Below are 20605 nucleotides of genomic sequence, written 5' to 3' on the forward strand. Positions count from 1 at the left end.
AATGATGGTTACATGTACACTGTGCATTACAATGTAAAAAAACAATAGGTATGTTTATAATACATGCATATACAAAAAAAAAATGCTGTTGATTTGCAGAATGCCTTTAACAATACGCCACTTGATAGAATGAGAGTGAAGCAATTTGCTTGTATTATAATGGTAAGGTTTATCTTCAGGAAAAACATCACTCATAGAAAAGTACTGTGGAGTCATGGTACAAGCGACGGTGAAATACACCGTTCTTTCCAGACCAATCTTGCAAATTTTTATAAATATCTCCCTCAGCACCTTTTTGGACCCATGGAATTGGATGTTACTCATTTTGATAAAAATTGCCAACATAGTTTTAGAGAAGTTCTACGTTCAAAAGTAAGCTACAAACTGTTAAAGAAGCACATGTAACACCTAGTGTTGCTGTTGTGATATATTTTGATGCAAGGACATTAGGTGTAGCCTGCAGAAAAAAGAAGAGTTTTTCACATGTAATGAACACCATTCCATAATTGTCTTTACCTTTCCCTTGATGGAGATTAATCTTTATCAAATGATCAATCTACAACTGAATGGTGCCCATATGTTATATTCTCTGCACACCACTTAAGAAGCACGAGAAAGTTTTGTTTGACAGCGGAGTCAAAATCTGACCTCTGGTCCAGACACACAAGACAGAGAGACAGAAACAAGGAGGGACAGTCTCAAGACAACGCTTCCTAGATTTAGAGGGCTGAGAAGCAAAAATGACACAGGTTATGAAAATAAATAAATGCTGGTTCGAGCTGAAGTTCAGAGTACATTGTTTTATACATCATTACACGAACGATCAAGATAAAGCTGTAGATTTCTGGCTCATAAACACCAGGCAGGTACATGTATGTAAACTTGGTTTATGTTTGCTTCCAACCGATTTAATATTGCTTTTTGAGTTTATTAGCCATATAATAAATGGTGTTGTGAAAACACAACAGCTAAAATATTTATACTACTACTACTGTTTAATGTATGGTTCCTTCCCATAAATCTCACTTGAGATGTCACTTTGTCACCTTGGGTACAAATGCAGAGTTAGCAATACAACAACGACTATAATGATATCCCTTGCAGACAGGCGATCCCAGAGGTGAATGTATGTTCTTTGCTGTGCAAACGGTTAAATGCTTGAAAGAGAGGCCCTTGCAATTGGGGACATCCTTCAACAGGCCAATAAAATTGAATTCTATATACAAACTGACACTTTGGATAGTCTGTGTAGGTCACATTATTTGGTGAACCAAACAATTCATTGTGAAGGCCCTTAGGGGGAGCTAAGGGTCGGACAAAAGCCAGCTGCTAGTTTACCATGTATTTATTTCTTTACACCATTGCTTTCTAAATTACTTCGGTCAAAATATTAATAGTGTACTCGTAGATTCATGGTCGCACAAGGCTTGGTATGAAGACTGAAGACGTAACCACCCACTCAAAGACCTAAAACACAAATTTGCTGAAGCTGTGATGACCTGCACAACGCTGATGTCAGAGTTAGTAAGGCATATGCTGTTCTTACTAAGTTGACATATTATATTAATAAGTGTTTACACCAGCTGTTCAAGCTTGGAAATAATTTTTGAGTTGGTGCATGACACAAGAGTAAATCTTCCAGCTATTCATGTTAGTAAAAAAAAGGTACAATGTTATTTATTTTCAGTTTTGTCCTGTATCGAACCGTTGGCTAGTACCTAAAAATGATGTGGTCCAGACATTGTCACTGTCCTGATGCTTTTTTCCAGGCTTGCCATTTACCATTTTGTATGTCTGCACCATGCACACCAAACACTGAAGATTTAACCAGAAGCTAATGTGAGCCTATTATAGTTGTGAGTTTACAATAACCTCAAAAGGAAAGTCAGTTGTGATCACGTCCCCACAACTAGAGAAACAATTATGCTTATCAGAAAAATAAGACATTAATTTTCATTTCTCACAACAACTTGAGGTTTTAAGCACACCTGAAGACTGAACAATGTTGAGTGAGCACACCATATAAAATATCTTAACAGATTTACTCTGAAATCAGATGTCATGTAGATTAATGACTTTTCACCAAGTCTGTCTTCTGTGCTTCACGGTTTATTTGTTGTGACAACAACTAGGTAAATTATTCATGAAAGGTCTGGATACCCTATTGTTCCCTCAACAGTCCCAACAAAAAAGTGCAGTGGCCAGTCTGCATGGCGTCTGCTACAAAGACGTAAACAACAATGACCTAGTTTTATACTGTTTACAGTTATCGTCTATATATATTGATGTAGGTCAGGGCAGTGAAGGTTGTATTCAGGCCACACAAAATAATTCAAAATCTGCAATGTAACATATGCAATGTATATGTAGTGCCTTAGGCGAAGTCATTCTTTATAGCCTAATCACAATTAATACATGTACATTACATGTATGTTAAGTTTGCATGCAAGCACACAACAACATATCTCCATATGCAATGGGGGCTGTATCAACCTTCTTCTGCTATTAAGTTTTCAATACTACATGTACATGTGTATCTCCTTGGCATATTGCACACATAACTCATATCATAATATAAGCACTCTATGCTGGGACACTTATTGAAATCGTTCTTTCTCATCCGGTTTTTTGAAAGCTTAAAAAGCTGTAAAAAGAAAAGTTTTTATTGGATGTTGTTGAAATTTGGTAATTTTTGGATAAGATTACCGGGCAAATTTTGGCTGTTTTTGGTTAACTTTGGTCGTGTGACATGGCGGATATCTTGGATTTGATTAAAATCCTTAAAAATCTTTAAATCTTAACAGCCAACGAACAGATTCTTTTGAAATTTGAGAGATCCCTGTTGGAACAAATTTGAAAAATTCTTGGACACGCACTGAAAACTTTGGAAGCTCACCAGTGGTGGAATAATGTCATAAAAAGAACTTGATAATGTTTTCATGTATTGTGGTGAGTTTGACACGGCTGATTCTGAATCTGCTTTTGGATTTTGCCCATCTTTGTAACTTTTTGAGATATGGTGACAAAAATTTTCAGTCATGTAATTTCAATGGCCAGTGACTCGAGAACTACGGAAGATACGAGTCTGAGATTTGCACCAAATTGTAGCCCAAGACATGTAGTATCTGCTGCATACCAATAGATTTGAGGTACGATCTATAGTTTTCTCGCTAGAAATATTTAAATGACACCACTCTACTTCAGAAATAGAAATGTGAGCCTGTGCATTCAACTTATTTGGGGATAACTGTGTATTACCAAACATGTGCTGCAGGTAACCTGCCCCATAGTTTGGCGGCCTGTCACTCAAACCCACAAATGAACAACTTTCCCTCCTCTCCACAGCTATTAAAGGACAATTTTCAATATTTGCACATAAAGCCAGCCCTGTTTGCAATGCATTATGGGTAATTCTCAACAATCCCGATTGCATTCCCCATGCCCCTGTGCTACCAGGAATATAAGTCCAAAGCCATGGCTCCTTTCTGGTCATACGTGGGAAGGTCTGTCGGCAGCCGGCGGGTGGTCATGGGTTTCCCCCGGGCTCTGCTCGGTTTCCACCCACCCTAATGCTGGCCGTCATCGTATAAGTGAAATATTCTTGAATATGCCGTAAAACACCAATGAAATAAATAAATACATAAAAGCCATGGCGAAATATGCAAAAAATGTCTATCCACACATGTACCTTGAGTCCAAAACATGTTACTCTTATTCGGCCAAATTCAAATGTTAAAGATATATCGCGGTTTACACTTTCTATGCAGGTCTAAACCTTACATGCCCGTAAGGAAGAGACAGGCCTTAGGATGCTGCACAAAAAAATAACCACAAAACCTTACATCATGTCTTTGGACTGAGGCTTTCTTTAAAAGAAAACAACACACAACACCTCTAACTATTTAAACCAAAACGTCATATCTTTAACTGTCTCCGAACAGTTCCTGTCACCTTGCCCTTGCCCGCCCTAAAACTCAACTGAACCCATGCACATGAGATAGGACGCTAGAGTGGGGTGATTGCACACCATGTGTTGAGCAACCTGAAATGTACATACTTAACCAGGTGAGGTGATTGTCAAGGCCTAACTCGATCATGACGTTGTCGTGGCTTTCAGCACTAGACGCACTGTATATGATATCCGGTAGTGTGGGGTTCAAACCCAGTTGATTACTTTTCATTTTTGTCATGCTTTTTCTCCATGTTGCCTGTTTTTGTAAATACTGTTACAATTTGTACATGAAGGTTGAATGTGTTCACTTTTCTGTGTCTAAGTACTTTGGCAGTTGAATAAAGATATTCGTCTTCATGTGTGTTAGCATCTTTTTTCCAAAGCTTAATTTTTCTAATCATGGCAAATTAGTTCAGTGCATTAAATTCATAGTGCTTTCCTTATTTGACAATCTCTGGGCCTTGCTGCTTAGCCATCGGCATCACTGTAAGAAACGTAACAACTTTTCAATATATTTGTTTTTATATATTTATAAACATTTGACTGAAAGTACACTTAAACCTCCTTCTTGCTAAATTCCCTAATATCATTTCTAATGCATCATGTACTTCAATATTTATGTATATTTACTGGAGAATTAAAATAGTAAAATCCTGTATTTTGTTAAAGAAAGTTTGAAATGATGAATGTGATACTTCCACAGATTTTAAATAGTAAATTCTATGTACTACTACATAAATATTCAATATATTTAAAGTTCATCTAAATGGCTATGTATATTTAAAGGTGAACTGTCTCGGTTTCATTTCTCACCTTACCTAACTGAATGATATACCTAGGATATGGAAAAAAATTAAAAAAAAACAAAAAAATGTATCTGGTGAGTTGTTTTACTTTTAGAAACTGAAAATATAATTAACACCCAAAATTTCGAGAGAAAAAAACTGTGCCCTTGAATGGCGCTAGTGTGCCAAATGTGTGACGTGTGGTACTCCGGTTCAGAGGCAGAATGTCACTTACATTGGATTTGATCAGTTACACAGAGGACATAGACTTCTGACAATGAGCCTTTAAATCTTGTAGAGGGTCGGATTTGACCATATCAGTTTGAGCCTATTGACATCAGCGATTTCAACTGTCATCAGATTTTTTTACTTTCCATTCCACTTTGGAATCCAATTCAAGACCCCAATTTTAGCCTGTAAGCTGGGTCATAACACACCTCCTCAAAATGGTTGGAGCATACTTTTGAGTGCTCATTTGTCACGAAATAATCTTGTCGCATGACAATTATTCATTTTCGTCGCATGGAGGAGTCCAATGGGAAGGCATGAAAACTAATATCAGCATAATTCGGCATGCCATTAGCACAGTCAATAGCTGCACAAAACAGCATTGCTCCACTGTGACGTCATAAACTAGGAGGACATTAAGGGCAGATAAGCATGTAGAGAATGCCAAGCTTCATAAAACTCTGCCTATTGGCCTTGAAAAAATTTTTTTTTTTTTTTTTTTTTACAATATCTAACGATTTTAAGTCTTTAAGTCACTTATGGCTCTGTGTTTCAGATACCTCTAGGATATACTGTGTTCATTTTGCGAGAAAAAATTGATCAACCAGGACAGTTCACCTTTGAAATCTGCAATCCTATATTCCAAGTCACAACAGGGATGTATACATATATGTCAAAGTCTACTTGGTCGCGAGAACTAGTTGGTTGACACATTATGGTAACATGGCAGGAAAATACTGTTTGAATACTGTGCTAACCACTGTTGTTTACAGAGGAAACCAAATAAAAGTCAGACGCACAGGTCATGCACCAGCAAGTAAAAGATTCAGACTTCCTTCAGATTTACAGTAGCTCTTGCTTAAACTGAATATTTCTCTGAGCTCCACACCCATTACACAATGTTAAAACTTGAAAGCAATTTCATTATTGAATCTGAAGGAAAATGGACCTATTCCATCTCTCAATATTGGATTTTGGTCTGTTTATGGGCCCTGTCATGTTGGCTGTATTTCTGGAGTCCGCTGAAAAGAGGGCACAAGACAAATGGCATTTCCATAGGCCACAAACATACGCAAGACCTACATGCAAATGCTGCATATATGCAGAAAAATGCTAATATAAAGAACGACACGTTATTCAATACACAAACACACTGCTTAATTTTATTCTCTCTGCGTTGAAATGTTTTTTTACATGGCAGATTAATTTGAAAAATGTTGTCACTACAGATTTCTCTGTAGAACACTTGTCTTTAGATACATGTGTGATAGTAGTCAGGTAAGTGGATAAGACATGTAGGTCAGGGAGAGGACTACTACCATTTAGGGCAGTGTGACCCAGTATGTTAACACCAGCACCTTGACCCAAGTGTCAATCACAGCATAACAATTCCAGTATAAACTCTTCAGGCAAAGAGGTACAACCTCTGGGCGATACTGACAAAGGTGGAGCAAAACGGACAATAGCCAACTCTCAACACAATCACATATGCAATGGGAAATTTTTGCAGGATATTTCAAGTTTAATAGACTCCGCAATTACACAGAATTTAGCAATGGTAAAGTGATACAGTGCATTATGGAGGACTACAAATATATTCTTATATTGTAGAGCTACAGATGTGTGAGATACAAATCTGTACAGTCCTCATGCATAGCAGTTACTCAAGACATCCCATAGAAGACCCTTGGGCAAATACCATTCAGGATTCTCTTTCAGCTGACAAGGACTTTCACTGACACACAACCTTCAAAGTGATGGACAAAGTTTCAAATCCTGCCTTCAGGCAATCAATGCATTCATTTGGAAGTCAGATGCGTCCATAATCATAAATCACTTCAGAAAATCATGAGAAAAGTTGAGATTATGATAATTCACTGCATATGTAAGATTTTCTGCATTTTTCTACGGCCTATTCATACAATAGACATTTACACTATCAATATTGTACAGTAACGGCTACAGCTAAAGACTGATGCTTTGCACAATCATCTTTCCAGGACTCTTCGATCTAATACACCTCTAAACATTCACAACTGTATTAACAATCCTTAGAGGTCTAACAAATCTACTCAAATTACACCTGATCATCCAAATAAAGCCAATGAATGCCCCTTCACAATAGAATTAAATTCATGGTTTCAAGTATTTCACTTCTACGACAGTGGCCAGCATTATGGTGGGAGGAAACCAGGCACAACCCAGGGGAAACCCACAACCATCTGCAGGTTGCTGACAGGCCTTCCCACTTACTATATAAATGGAATTACCAATGGTAATGGTAATAGGTCATGTAAAAGCCTTGTGTAACAGAAGTCTGGTGCACAAGTTCATGTACATGTATATTCCCAGCAGGCTGTTTGTCACAAATTTTACTTTCACAGTTGAAAGGACAACAGGAAGTGTGTCTCTCTTCCTTCATCCTACACTGTGCAGAACTGCCAACACCGGTGGACAGCACTTAATCTATAATAAACACTCATCACAGCCCTGTTGCTGTGGGTGACTAATGTACACATGTGTACACACAAATCATTCTCCATAAAACAGGAACTAGGCAAGATCTGGTTTACTGGGGCTGGAATCTGTTTATCAGGACCAGCCTAAATGGAAAAAAAAAAGGTTCACTGAACCTTTTTGCGATATGTGAAGTATACAGCTCTCTAGAAATGTACGTGACAATGTTCTCTGGATGTATAAGCCTTATCTTTACTTCTTGTGCAATACGTGGCATGCACGTCCATGCACATAAATCTTTGTGTATCAACAAAGAAAAAGCTCACTGTCAAGTTGTCAGATCACCAGACCATGTCCCAAATCCAGGCGGGCTGTTTTCATTCACTTGATCACATCCCAGACATGGTGACCATCAATTACACACCTACAGTACTGAATACTAAACTCTATATGGTCTGTAGTCCTATGAAAACTAACAACTTCCAAGCGAATTTTTAATCAACTCATTCACAAGGTACAGGTGCATGTAGGGAATAGAATATCATTTTAAGGGGCAAGCTTTCCTTGACAGCCATTTAATTTTGTGTCAAGTAAACTTTTATGACAGCAACCAACTTTTTAAAATCACTTGCTCTGAAGCAACCATCTCCAAAAGTTAAGTTCCAGCACTGCAATAGCAACAAGTAGCTATAACCATGTACATTGTTATCCTACAAACATCTATACAGTGTGGTCTCAGCAGTGATCTAACTAATCCACAAAATCCCCATTGCGCATTCACGCTCTGATGAAAACCACCATTTTGACAGCCTGCAAAACAAAGCTATGCGACAGTAGGATATATAGTGAATAGAAAATGTATGTATATATGTTTGAGGTTAAACGTTGTACCTAATTTTTCATAACGAGTGGGAATTATTAGGTGTGTGTACATATATTGTGTCTTCTTGTGGCAGGATGAGTCCATGTCACCAAAGTGCTGCAGCCACTGACGTATCCTGCCAAAGGCACCAGACATGACACCCCACCCATTCACATTATACTGACATTGGGCCAACCAGTCTTTTTTCCTTGCTCTAACCTCTCAGTGCTGAGTGCCATGCGGGGCAGCAACAAGTACCATATTTAAAGTCTTTGGTATGGCACAACCTGTTTTGATCCGGGGTCTCCTGACTGAAGCCTTTAACAAATAGGCAAACGAAGCAGTCTGGGAGAACAGAATGAAAAAATAACAAAATTTTGAAGGCAGTACACATACGATCCCTGGCACCATGTCATAAAAAATGCCACAGTTTATCTGGCTATACAATGTCACTAACTATTATACATGATTCATACATGATAAAGGACTAGCATGCACATAACAACATTATCTGGACTGACAGTTAATGGACTTTCAGTAACCCTATTGGCTTGTAGTCCAATGTTTAACCACATGCCCCAGGGTTCTACAGGGCCTATACAGTTCTTCATTGCCAGAGGTTGTTGAGAGTGGAGTGCATTAAACCGAACTCAGTAGGGCCAGGATCAACCTATAGGTATTCTATTATAGAACCTGCCAAATAGGACACTCACAAATGACACTGATGCATCATCTGTGAATTTGTAAAAAGCAAATTGCAAGCTACAATGTGTGCCATTAACACTTGTCTCAAAGTCATAAAATTATTTAAAACATGAACATGATGAACCTACATGACCGTCCACAGAAGAACTGCACATTGCTCTGAGCTAGTAATGAACACTAGAACAGATTTTTTAATACAAACTGAGATATTTGACATTTAACATTGCTATATCTTACAAATATATGGTGAATCAGTAACTTTTGACAATAATACAATTCCACTCATCTTGCAATTCGGGATTTACTTTAAACAAGTCAATGTCAACACTTATCAATATCTTAATTTTCGCAAGGATAAAGAAAATTCGGACATCTGAATGCGGACATAAATTATTGTTACCTGCACGTATACGTTGAATTTTCCCACCCTTGGAGAAGAGATTTCTCTGTGCTGAAAGGTAAAGCGAACAGAAATGTCAAAATGTGCTAAACTGCACGTCGTACAGACGATTAAAAGAGAAACATTGTGTGATCTACGGAGAGACTGGCGGCAAAACTACACTATTTGCAAAATCGAACCCGATTCCGACCCAGTGCATTATTGGATGAGGACCCAGAATAATGTCCGCCCAGAGAACGATAGCCAAGAACCGAATGCACAGCTTTGAAAATTTAAAACATCCTTACTTCCATTGCTGTGGTTTCCTGAGACATCATAAACACGTTATCCTCAAAATTTGCGCATGAAAGATTCAGGTCAAAGCGCTAACAACACACAGCTCTCGTAAACCCACGCTTGTGAAGCACATCGGTTAAACGTTCGGCAAAACTCGGATTGGTCCGTGAATGATGGACTATGACAATTTTCTTTGTATATATTCACCCCTGAAGTACTGCTTATTTCTTCATAAATAACCAATACGTAGGCTGAATGGGTTGTACAGAAAAGATGTGAATATTTATTTCTGAATAAATTACCCATGAATGCGCGCCTTGTTATTGACTCTCCCACATGGAGGTTTTGTGTGGTTCAATGATATTACTACTACTACAACGTATCTGACTGAAGACTAGAGTCAGGGTGATTTCAGCCTCCGCAGATGTAGTTGGCTTTACACCAGGGGCATTGTTAAACGTGACCAATTTGTGTTGTCGATAAAGTATGCACAGTATGATAGCCCTGCTGGTGATATATGCACACAAAACAAATCTGCAATCAAATGAAATGGCTTGAACCAAACAATCGCGCTAGTCTTGTTGCCATGGCGATAACTTGTTTTCAATATGTCTTCCCTCCATATCGTGTAGAAACGGGAAACATTTCTCATGCATAGATCAGCGCTGTGCGAATGCCGGTTCATCCCTGTCATAGTAAGTTGTGCTGCACTTAGTTATCAGGCATTCAACGAATGAAAATAATTCATTTATTCGTCTGAAACTGTAGGTTATAGCGAATAAATGAACACCAAATCATTCGCTGAACCTGGGTTATATGTGTAGGTTGTTGTAGTGAGTAGCGTTGGTTGTTGTTGCAATGTAACTGTAAATCTTTATAGTTGTAAACACGGTTCCCACGAAACCCTTAGAAAGTCAGGGAGAACTAAATGAGTGCTTAATTCTGTGAAAGTATGTAACTTTTGAACAGAAACTGACTAGTTTAAGGAGTGTATTTCTAATATTTCTGCCATGGCTGAAGGGGTTAGAATGGGTCTCACCTCTCTGTAGTCCATCCCTGCCTCTCAAAAAACAAAACTCGATGGAGCCGATTCCAATTTGGTCCACGCTTCATGACGGCACCAGAAATTACCTACACTGAGAATACAATAATAGACAATATATGTTCTTTTATATGCCCTTCTGGGTTGAATTAAGAAGACTGAAGTTGTGCTTACAGACGGTAATGGAAAGACAGGTATAATATAGTTTTCTGGAGGATGTCAAATCCACAAGTAAGGTCACAAGACACTGCAAAACGGCTGTCAACGACGAGACGCTGGGTACTGCTCTGTTCTAGCAAATCAATGTAACCACAAGACAGTGAGTTAAGTAGTTCCATCGGTGAGGATAGTTTATTAAGAGGACACTTCAAGATTGCAATAGAAAATGACGTGGAAATGAGCAGAGGTGAGTTAGATCACCATGAGTGCGAGGTTTGAAATCTGCATCTTGTTTTTGAGAGGTGGGGACGGACTCAGTTTTACAATTAATGTCAGAATTTTAAACTAGCACACTTAGTCCATCTAAATGGGCCGCCAACTCTGCAGCTTTATTTCATTTTGTGACGAAATTTTCACTTCCATGACAGTAAGTTCGATGTAAAGACAAATATACAGCATGAATGATTGAAAGCAATAAATCTGGTCAACTGATTGTGATCAGACGATTTCTAATGTGGTGATACGCACCAAATTGCCTTAAACAGGGAATGAGGGGGAAAAGATATAGTTTACATATGTATAATATATAACACCAATGAAATAAATAGATAACAAACACTAGCAATTAGTAAAATTTACAACAAAGCCTGAAAACCTGTAGTATGTGGTCTGTTGTAGTGTTGGCAAAGATCAGGATGAGACCAGTTTAGTTTTTTGCTGAGTGACTATCAGTTAGTTCTTTGATGCATTTGTTCCATGTGTGTGAAAGTCTAAAGTGCATACCATTGTTCCTGTTTAGTGGGATTCTTAGATTTCAGCCATGTAACGTCTTCACACCTTTGAAAATATCTGCTCTTGGCTGAAATATTTGTTTTCCTGATCGCTGTGGAAGAGATGTAAAAACATGACAGAATAATTTGTTTTATTGTCCGGTCATGTATGCAGGATAGGCAGACTGGGCAGAACCCTTGAGAACCCACCACCATTCTCCGGTTGCTGTCAACAAATTGAATGTATAGTTGTTCATAGCATGTATCATCACAATTCATTACGTACATAACACTGTTCTGAAATATTGTTTCATATTTATTTAGTTGACCAGGTTTGGTGCTTTGTTCATGATAGTACTCTTAACTGGATGGCTTAAAAATTCATTTATTCATTTCTACAGAATGGGTTATTGATCAGGAATTGGCACATCCCGTGTGTGGTTTATAAAAGATCCCAATCCATACTTATCACATCTTGGTGAATGTGTATCAAATTAGTATTGAAGATAGTTTATTTATGTAAATCTTCGGGATAAGAGACATATATGTATATGTAATATTTGGGGTAATTGTAAGATTCCAACCTTTTCTCCAGGTAGGTGTGGCCTATTCATGAATATTAATGATGGAAACACGTCATCACTGGAAATATGTTTTTAGGGTTAGCTCACAGGGTTAGGGTTAGACGTGTTTCAGTAATATTCATGAATAGGTCCCTCCTACCTGGAGAAAGGTTCAAATCTTAGCACTACAAATATTTGTCATCCTTGAATAATTGATGTGTATTTTCATTTGCAGGGATATTTAAGACACCTGTGCTTTATGTTAGCTCGCAAACTATTTTAGTAGAATCAGTATCCATATCACCATGAGCTCAGGTCACAAAAAGCTCCTTCAACACTGCATTTGTGTCCTTGACACATATCAGCCAGAAATCCAGTCCACAGAAGATCATATCACTAATTATTTCGATACGTGTAAGGTGAGTAAGACAACTGGGGACGATGGTTTTTTCAAATTAGGATTTATTTATAATGTCATCAGAGATTGTCATTGTTTTTAAACCATTACATGTATATTAAAACTTTCGATGTTGGTACATGTAGATACTTTTTCTGAAGGCGTTGTAGCATGACATGGGGTTCCTTACATTTGTCCTTGCACACATAAAAATAAAACATTCAGACTGAAGAAAATGCTTCTAAAACTTATATACACACTTGGTAGACCTCTTATGTTGAATCAAATGTTATGATGGATTGATGGAATGAACTCCATGGACATGAAATAAAGCACTTATATTATAACATATGTGTAAAATGAAATATACAGGGTACTTACATTTAATTAAATTAATATATTTACATAAATGTTCTTTCCCTTGTGTGTAAAATGAGAATTGTTGGTTTCATTAATTTAATTATTTAATGAAGTTTAATGCTTTATTTTATGATTTATTTCATGATTTAGTATTTGATTCTATTCACATGTGATTATAAATATATTCATATGTTTATTAGGGTACAAATACGTTTTATGTTGTTGGTTGAATCTCTTTCAGAACCTGACAGACAGTGATGCTAATTTCATCACAGAAGTATTCTCAGGATGTGCCAGGTATGGCTCTATCATGAAGGTTGTGACAAACACTTTCTACGTCAAAGATGGAAAGAAAATACTGAGATCTGAGGAAAATCTTTACACAGGTTTGGTTTTTTTTTTTTTTGGTTTTATGTTTACTTCCCATAATAAATGAAGGATGTTGAACAGCTGTAAGTTTGATCAGGTTTGGACAGCTTTTCTTCACAGTTTGATTATTGTCAGAGTGCCACTGCTAATGATGAAGACACTGTGTATTACACATAGCACGTCAGAATGAGGTCTTTAATTTTTAGGTGATAAAATATACAGATACATGTAGTTATGACTTTTTCAGTAGGTACCTTTATCACTTAGTAAACTTGCTTTTGCCACAAGCACACTTATTAAGCACCTAATTTTAGCATGTTATAGGAAACATCATAATTTTGAACTTTGTTTTGTTGATACATTTATATTTTAAACTTTTTAATTGTACTGCTACCACATTGTCAACTGGATGGGATGTAAAGCAAGATAGATAAGGTTATACTGTCTGAGAATAAATAGTAACACATCCAGATGCCACAGTGTACAGGGATAGGGGAGCTTTGAGTTATTTCTTTGAGAATGTTTGCGCAGTCTAACATTCGTTCAAGGCTACCTGTCTTTCACCAATATGGTGTGCATATCTGTGCATCAAATATGGAAAAGCTAATCATTTACTTGCCAAAGGTCAATGGGTTACACTATTTCTCAGCCCTTAAAGCTGACTACAATTGTATAAGTGAAGAATCAAAATAAGGAAAAACTTTACATTGGTTTGGGTTTTGTTGCAAGCACAAGTGTACATGAATGTGTAGTAATGTTCATGACATACACCTTATTAGCAACATTTTAAAATTCCAAAACCACAAAGCTAATAAAATAATTATTTTAAATACCATTTTATTGTTAACCTTAGACCTCAATTTATAAGTTATTTGTTTAATGATTATTGTGTGTATACACAAGCTGCATATTTTGTATATATTTTTGTTAAATCACCTGTAAACATTGTCATGTACATGTATAACGATGCATGAGTGTTTTAACATTGTACAAATTCAACACTTTCTTCACAGGCTTATTTTGAGTAATAGCACTTTACGTTTCACAGTGCATTTGTTTTTCACAGCTTTTGTTCTTTGTTTTTGTAAGTGTATGTCTCTGTTCTCACAGTTATATGTTACCTGGCTGTCTTCAGACTGGATGAATTGGGGATGTCACATTTTAGAAAGTTTGTGTTTTCACAAGATGTGAACAAAATGTACAAGGTGAGATTGGGTTAACAGGCAAATGAATGATAGTGCCATAGACATTTGACAAACACATGAGCATGTACATGTATAATGAGTTTTTTTTATCCTGAACACTACAGGACTCACTTTTACAAAACTTTGTAAGTCATATTTTTCGTAACTTTTTTCGTGAGAGACGCTGCCAGGGTCATAGGGCCATAAAGCGATGTCATTGACAAGAAAAGTTACGAAAAAATTGAGCAACAGGGTTTTGTGAACATGGGCCCAGAGTCATAATTCTTTCAAACTGCTATAACCTAAGTCAAACAAGTCATCCATTGAAGAGTCCTACAATCGTAATGTTTTCAGAATAAATCACCAACCATGGTTTTGGGGTTGTCATTTTGTCAGTTTTTGTCCCCTTTGTGTGCTTCCCATGTAAAAAACTTGTTTAGACTAAGTCTATTTATATTTTATTTATTTATTTGATTGGTGTTTCATACCACACTCCAGAATATTTCACTTATATGACAACGACCCGCATTATACTGAGAGGAAACCGGGCAGAGACCGGGGTAAACAGGTTGCTGACAGACCTTACCACATATGGCTCAACTTGAAATCACAGTGACCACATTGGTGAGAGGCTCGTGGGTCAATGTGACACTAACCATGGCCACCGCCTATTTAGACTAAAAGGTATGAGGGAAGGTCCGGCTGCAACTTACGGATGATCGTAGGTCTAACCTGAACCCGGTTTCTTTCCACCATAATGTTGCCCGTTGTCGTTTAAGCAAAATATTCTTGATTACGGCATAAAACACCAAGCAAAGAAATAAAAAAAGTTGGATTTTACTGTTTATCACTGGTATTAACCATGGTTAATGTTATGTTTGGCGATACATGGTGTGTTGGTAAGAGTTCATATATGTATGTTCACATGACAGATTTTATTTTGTTTCAGTTCTTAAACTTCTTCTTTGATGAGAGAAATTTGCTGACATGGATTAAAGATGAATGGCACACATATTATGAGGCTACCTTTGTCCAGACAGCTTTGATGTCCCCATTGCTGGGGTAAGTCTCAAACCAAATATTTATTGTGGCCAGTATGCCTGTAGGGAGTGTTGCTGATAACATTTAATGTTCTACTCTGAATGATAACGCAGCTTCAGAAAAAAATTATAATAATTAAAGGATACATGAAGAGGTACTATAAAATTATAGTTTTATGGAAAAGGAAGAAGATATGCCAAATAAATGGGAACACTTTTTCATTTTTGACCCTTATTTCTTAATAGTCTATTTATTTTATGCATATTTTCCCCTCAATGGTCGTGAATATTTGGAATTGACGCCATCGATAATGGGAAGGCAGGACCAGCTTAGAAAACCCAATTTGGGCTCTCCATCAGCTATTGTTGATGACATCACCACAGCAGGCTACTTAAAGTATTTGAGTGTCCAGATTTACCCACTGGTCCTAATTATAAAGATTATAACCTGTCTAAACAACATAATAAATCCACCAAGAACAGTAGATTTACTGCTCCAGCCGTTCTCCTGCCGGCCGCCCAGTACGCCTCACAGATGTCCAAGCCATGTCTAAATGGCCAAAAGAACCTGGGGAGTCGTATCAAAGCAAAGTAATGTTTTAGATGGATTGTAGCTATAAAGGAGTAAATGTACTGCCATATCAATCTGAACCCACACTGAACACATTGAAGTTTCCCCTAGCCAATTAGCCAGCCAGCCGCTCGGTAAAGCTTGGCGGGTGTCACCAACCCAAGTCTAGATGGCTTATATAGCATGGGAATTCATATCAAAGCAATGTCATTTTCAAGATGGATTCTAGCTACAGAGAAGCAAATACACTGCCGTACCAATCTGAACCTGTAGTGGATGGCGATGAAGTTCCAATTTATGACACTGACATTGCTCGTCAGACTTCAGATTTTGAGTTTTCAGACATTGAATTTGATCCTTGTCCAGGCATTTCCAACTGCACTGGCAATACAGACTGGTATAAGGCTATAGCTTTGTGATATGTTACATTGTGCATGTCATGTGTATATCTTAAGATTTAATATTTGTTTACTATTCCTCTTGACCCACAGTCATGAGGCTAATACCTTATGATCCTACCTTTTTTATTGATAAATTAAGTACTGATATTGCATGAAAGGTTCATGTGGGCCATATTTTTTTTCATACTGATTAGGTCTTTCTATATTAGAGGACACTTATAATCATTGTTATACATGTGTAAAGAGTATCAGTACATCAGTGTCTTTGGTGTATTTAGGAGTCAGATGTCATGCTCCATTTTTGCGTTGTCCAGACATAGTGCAAAACTTGGATCTTGGCAATTCTGAAATGAGGCAATAATTCCCTACCAGCATCAAACAGGGGTTGGTTGCACAAAATGCTCATTAGTACCATAGCAACCTGAAAGCATATTGTTGTCATGATAATTATGTGCTTGTACAGCTAAGAGCTCCTTGAGCAAATGGGCAAATACTTCTGAGCTGAACGATGCTGACATTTATGTATGTTTACCATGCTTGGTTGTTTACAGATGGTTACCAGAGCTGATAGAACTTGTGGAACAGTTGAAGGATCGAGTGGAAAACAAAACTGCCTCAAAAAAAACCCCTGCAAGTATAACACGTAAGTGTGGAATTAATGTGAAAATCAACACATAATTTTTTTACAAAGAATTAGTGTTATGATCATTTTAATGGCTTTACATCACATCCCCTTGAGGGCGTGCCCAGTGGCTAATGTTGCTTCACATAAATCTAATAGACAAATTATTTTCCAGATGGTGTTAAAACAAATCAAATCAGTGAACATGTCAGTAATGCTACTGGCCAAAGTGTAATTTGCCATGACACCAGTTCTCTGTTGCAGAAATTATTCAACAGGTACTGAATTTTACAGGATGGGTTTAGGATATTATTTATGGTAAAGAGCGACTTCAGCGTCAAAAACTCTGTCTTAAAAGCAAGATGAAATGATAAAGATTGAGACAGATTTTAACCTTAAAAAATCACCCCCTCCCGAAAGAAAATTAAGAAATACAAATTTTCTGTTCATTCCACTTTTGCTTGATGTTATGTTATGAGTCAGATGGCATCTTGACATCATTCTAGCGTAAGTGCCTTGCTCAGCGTAATGTTTGCGGTATTCAAAATCACATAAAGAATATTATCATGTCACACCAGGAAAAGTTTACTAAAGATTTTGTTCCTGAGGACTCTGCTGTTATAGGGGTTAAATAGTGTTAAATGCTTTTGAACCATGGTTTTAGCTTTGGTTAATAGGATATTTATTATGTCTTAATATTTCTACCCAGTTTCCAGTTGAACTGGATTTTCACTTTCAATATTACAACCTGTGAAATTCAGCAGTCCATCGGTATTCATATACATGCACAATATGTGTAAGTTAGACATGGGGGTCACTAGCTTTACACAGGTACTGTCTTTCCATTCCCTTTAACTCGTGCTCACTCGACCCATGCAGACATGCTGACAGGAAGGGTGTCATGATTGTTAGCATACCACTAATCAATAGGTCAGTCCATCAGGAAAACCTGCCCATACTTCTGCGTTTCTGCCAGCGTCTCAATAAAGTACCAATAATTATCAGCATACGTGTAACTGTCCTCGTGTATTACTGCCTTAAACATCATGTGGATTGATTCACTGTTTGCTGATTGCTGTGGTGATTAGAAGATAAGGGGATTTGGGAAAAGTTGCCAGACCTATAATAACTGTTCAGTAGATGATTGGAAATACAAGAATTGAAAGGAACATGTTGTAAATGTCGGTGAACTAGCATTGACTGGGATAAAATCAATGACAATGGTATTGATATTGGATATTTTCCCAATAGACCAGTATTGTCATGATTGTATCAATGTATGAACTGGTGAATTGATTACTTAGATGTGCACAGCCCCTTAATGCATGTGTTTCCACGTCTAATCATCAGAAACATACCCAGCTGCAACAGATATATGGTTAAGTACAGTAATTAATACATTCAGACTGATAATTGAGCTCGCCCTGTCCTTATTAGGATGTTCTAGTCTGTAGGCTTGCAAGGTATATTATGGAAGCTTTGATCCAACAGCCAAAGCGTCATGTAACTATTTGATTCTTGTAGTCACAAATGTCTTGATCACTGCCAAATGTCCACATACCCCAAAGTGTTTTAGTGTCAAGTACATGGTAGATGTAATCAGTGCATATGGGAAATGGTTTTGTCAAATGCTTGTGCTCTGAAGTATTTGCACCTGGGCCCCATCTGGGAATACCATATGGGTCCCATACAGTGGTAGATAGGGCCCTTAAACCCTGACCCCTACTAATACATGCTGAATATGGGACCCTTCAGGAAACCTTCATGATTAGATGTTTTTATATGGGCTCATATGGGCTTTCAGATGTGGGTCCCAGATGGGTATTTGTATATGGGTCCAAGATGGGTATTTAAATATGGGTCCCAGATGGGCAGATGTATAGCGGACCCTCATGGGCATCCCCATACAGAGCCCAGATGACAAATCAAATCTAAATATTTACTCTTCCCCAGATCTCTGGTTTCCTCCCACCATAATGCTGGCCTTCATCGTACAATTGAAATATTCTTAATTATGGCATGAAACACCAGTGAAATAAATAAATAAATAAATAACTGAAAAAAAAAACTAAATATTTACACTCATGATATTCAGAATCTGGCCATGAAGGTTTTTCATTTGCTAAGCTCTTCAACGATGTTGTAAACTTGAGTTAGGGTTAGGGGATTTTTTAAATGTAGATAGAATCATAAAACAGTCTGATTATGAGTGTTAGCTTATTTGTTTATTAAGCTAATCAAATTACACATCACATACATATTATATACATGTTTGTGTGCAAATGTACATGGATTTCTAAAATTTCTGGTTACCAAACAGAAATTAGCTCAATATACATGTAGTGTTATAGTCACACTCCATCAGAGAATTTTGAGCAAAATGTTCAGTTGGAAAGCATTGCACTTTTAAATAAAGGTTTCAAGTCAGTTCAGTTAAGAATCTGTTGCTGTCTCACACATTAATGGATCCTCCATCACTGATGGGCCTGTAAGCCTAACTGGTCTAGCAAAGATTGTTGACGAGCTCTTCCATCCTCATTATATCGGTCATTGGCAGGGAATCTGAATTCCACTGGACAGCCTCCGAAAATAAAAAGTGTATTTGATATATCTGTTCAGGACTGTATTTTATCAAAGACTTAGATACTACACCTGACATTGAAATTTATATATCCAAGATGCATCTCTGACAAGTACCCAAGTAACGCAGAGTGAGTGAGTGCTTGGGGGTTAACATCGTACTTAACAACTGACAATAACATTTGACGACAGAGGAGTCCTTAGCCACATGATACAGAGGCATCCTATGTTTTTCCATGCAGTTCATATATGTCACCTCTTAAATGAACTCTTCGTGCTCAGCTGACACGACAGGTATACTTCAGACGACTCCAGCTGATACATCGTCGCGGATCATACAGTGTTATGATAATCTCTATGTACATTCAACGGACAACCACAATTATGAAAAATATGATATTTTTTAATACATGTGATATGAATACAAAAGATCTGTCATAGATGCTCAACAAAGAAAAGTCTTACATTCATGACACCATATTTGCACCCCTGTCTTTTGGTCCATTCATTTGAAGTTATGAAATGTTACCTAAAATTATGTGTAACATTGGTACGGTTAATGTATTCTTGATCAGGTTTACAAGCAGTTTCTTTGCACATCACATGTACGTGTAGATATGCATGCCATATTTCACTTACTCAGTATTTCTTTGTAAAGCTTCAGCGTGTCTTTCCTTTTGGCCCCATTCAAGTTTTTAAATGATCATTGATATTGACATTAATATTCTCATAATGTTTGAAATAAATCAGTTCAAGTCTTTCTTCCAGGCTCTGCCGTCCAACATTAGAGGAAATATCACTTTTTAAAAATGTGTTAATCAACACCCACAATCTGAACGGTTTGTTGAGTACTGTGCTATACAATAAATCAATTCAGAACCA

At 37.3% G+C, this 20605-nt stretch overlaps 2 protein-coding genes across 2 annotated transcripts in view; one reads left to right on the top strand and one right to left on the bottom strand.

Annotated features, from left to right (window-relative positions):
* LOC135469323 (uncharacterized protein ZK1073.1-like) overlaps positions 1-9872 on the bottom strand; it is a 39027-nt gene extending 29155 nt beyond the window's left edge. The window contains 2 exon segments of the mRNA XM_064747944.1: positions 9390-9440; positions 9677-9872. Of these exon segments, the coding sequence (XP_064604014.1) occupies positions 9390-9440; positions 9677-9706 (81 nt within the window). The 5' untranslated portion in view covers positions 9707-9872.
* Positions 9873-10100: 228 nt separating this feature from the next.
* Positions 10101-20605, top strand: part of LOC135466204 (cilia- and flagella-associated protein 99-like) — a 29853-nt gene continuing 19348 nt past the window's right edge. Inside the window, exons 1-6 of the mRNA XM_064743604.1 lie at positions 10101-10360; positions 12435-12618; positions 13198-13342; positions 14436-14530; positions 15459-15571; positions 17073-17164. Of these exons, the coding sequence (XP_064599674.1) occupies positions 12505-12618; positions 13198-13342; positions 14436-14530; positions 15459-15571; positions 17073-17164 (559 nt within the window). The 5' untranslated portion in view covers positions 10101-10360; positions 12435-12504. The remainder of the gene's footprint in view (positions 10361-12434; positions 12619-13197; positions 13343-14435; positions 14531-15458; positions 15572-17072; positions 17165-20605) is intronic.

This window comes from Liolophura sinensis, chromosome 6, assembly GCF_032854445.1.
Source record: "Liolophura sinensis isolate JHLJ2023 chromosome 6, CUHK_Ljap_v2, whole genome shotgun sequence".
Lineage (NCBI taxonomy): Eukaryota > Metazoa > Mollusca > Polyplacophora > Chitonida > Chitonidae > Liolophura > Liolophura sinensis.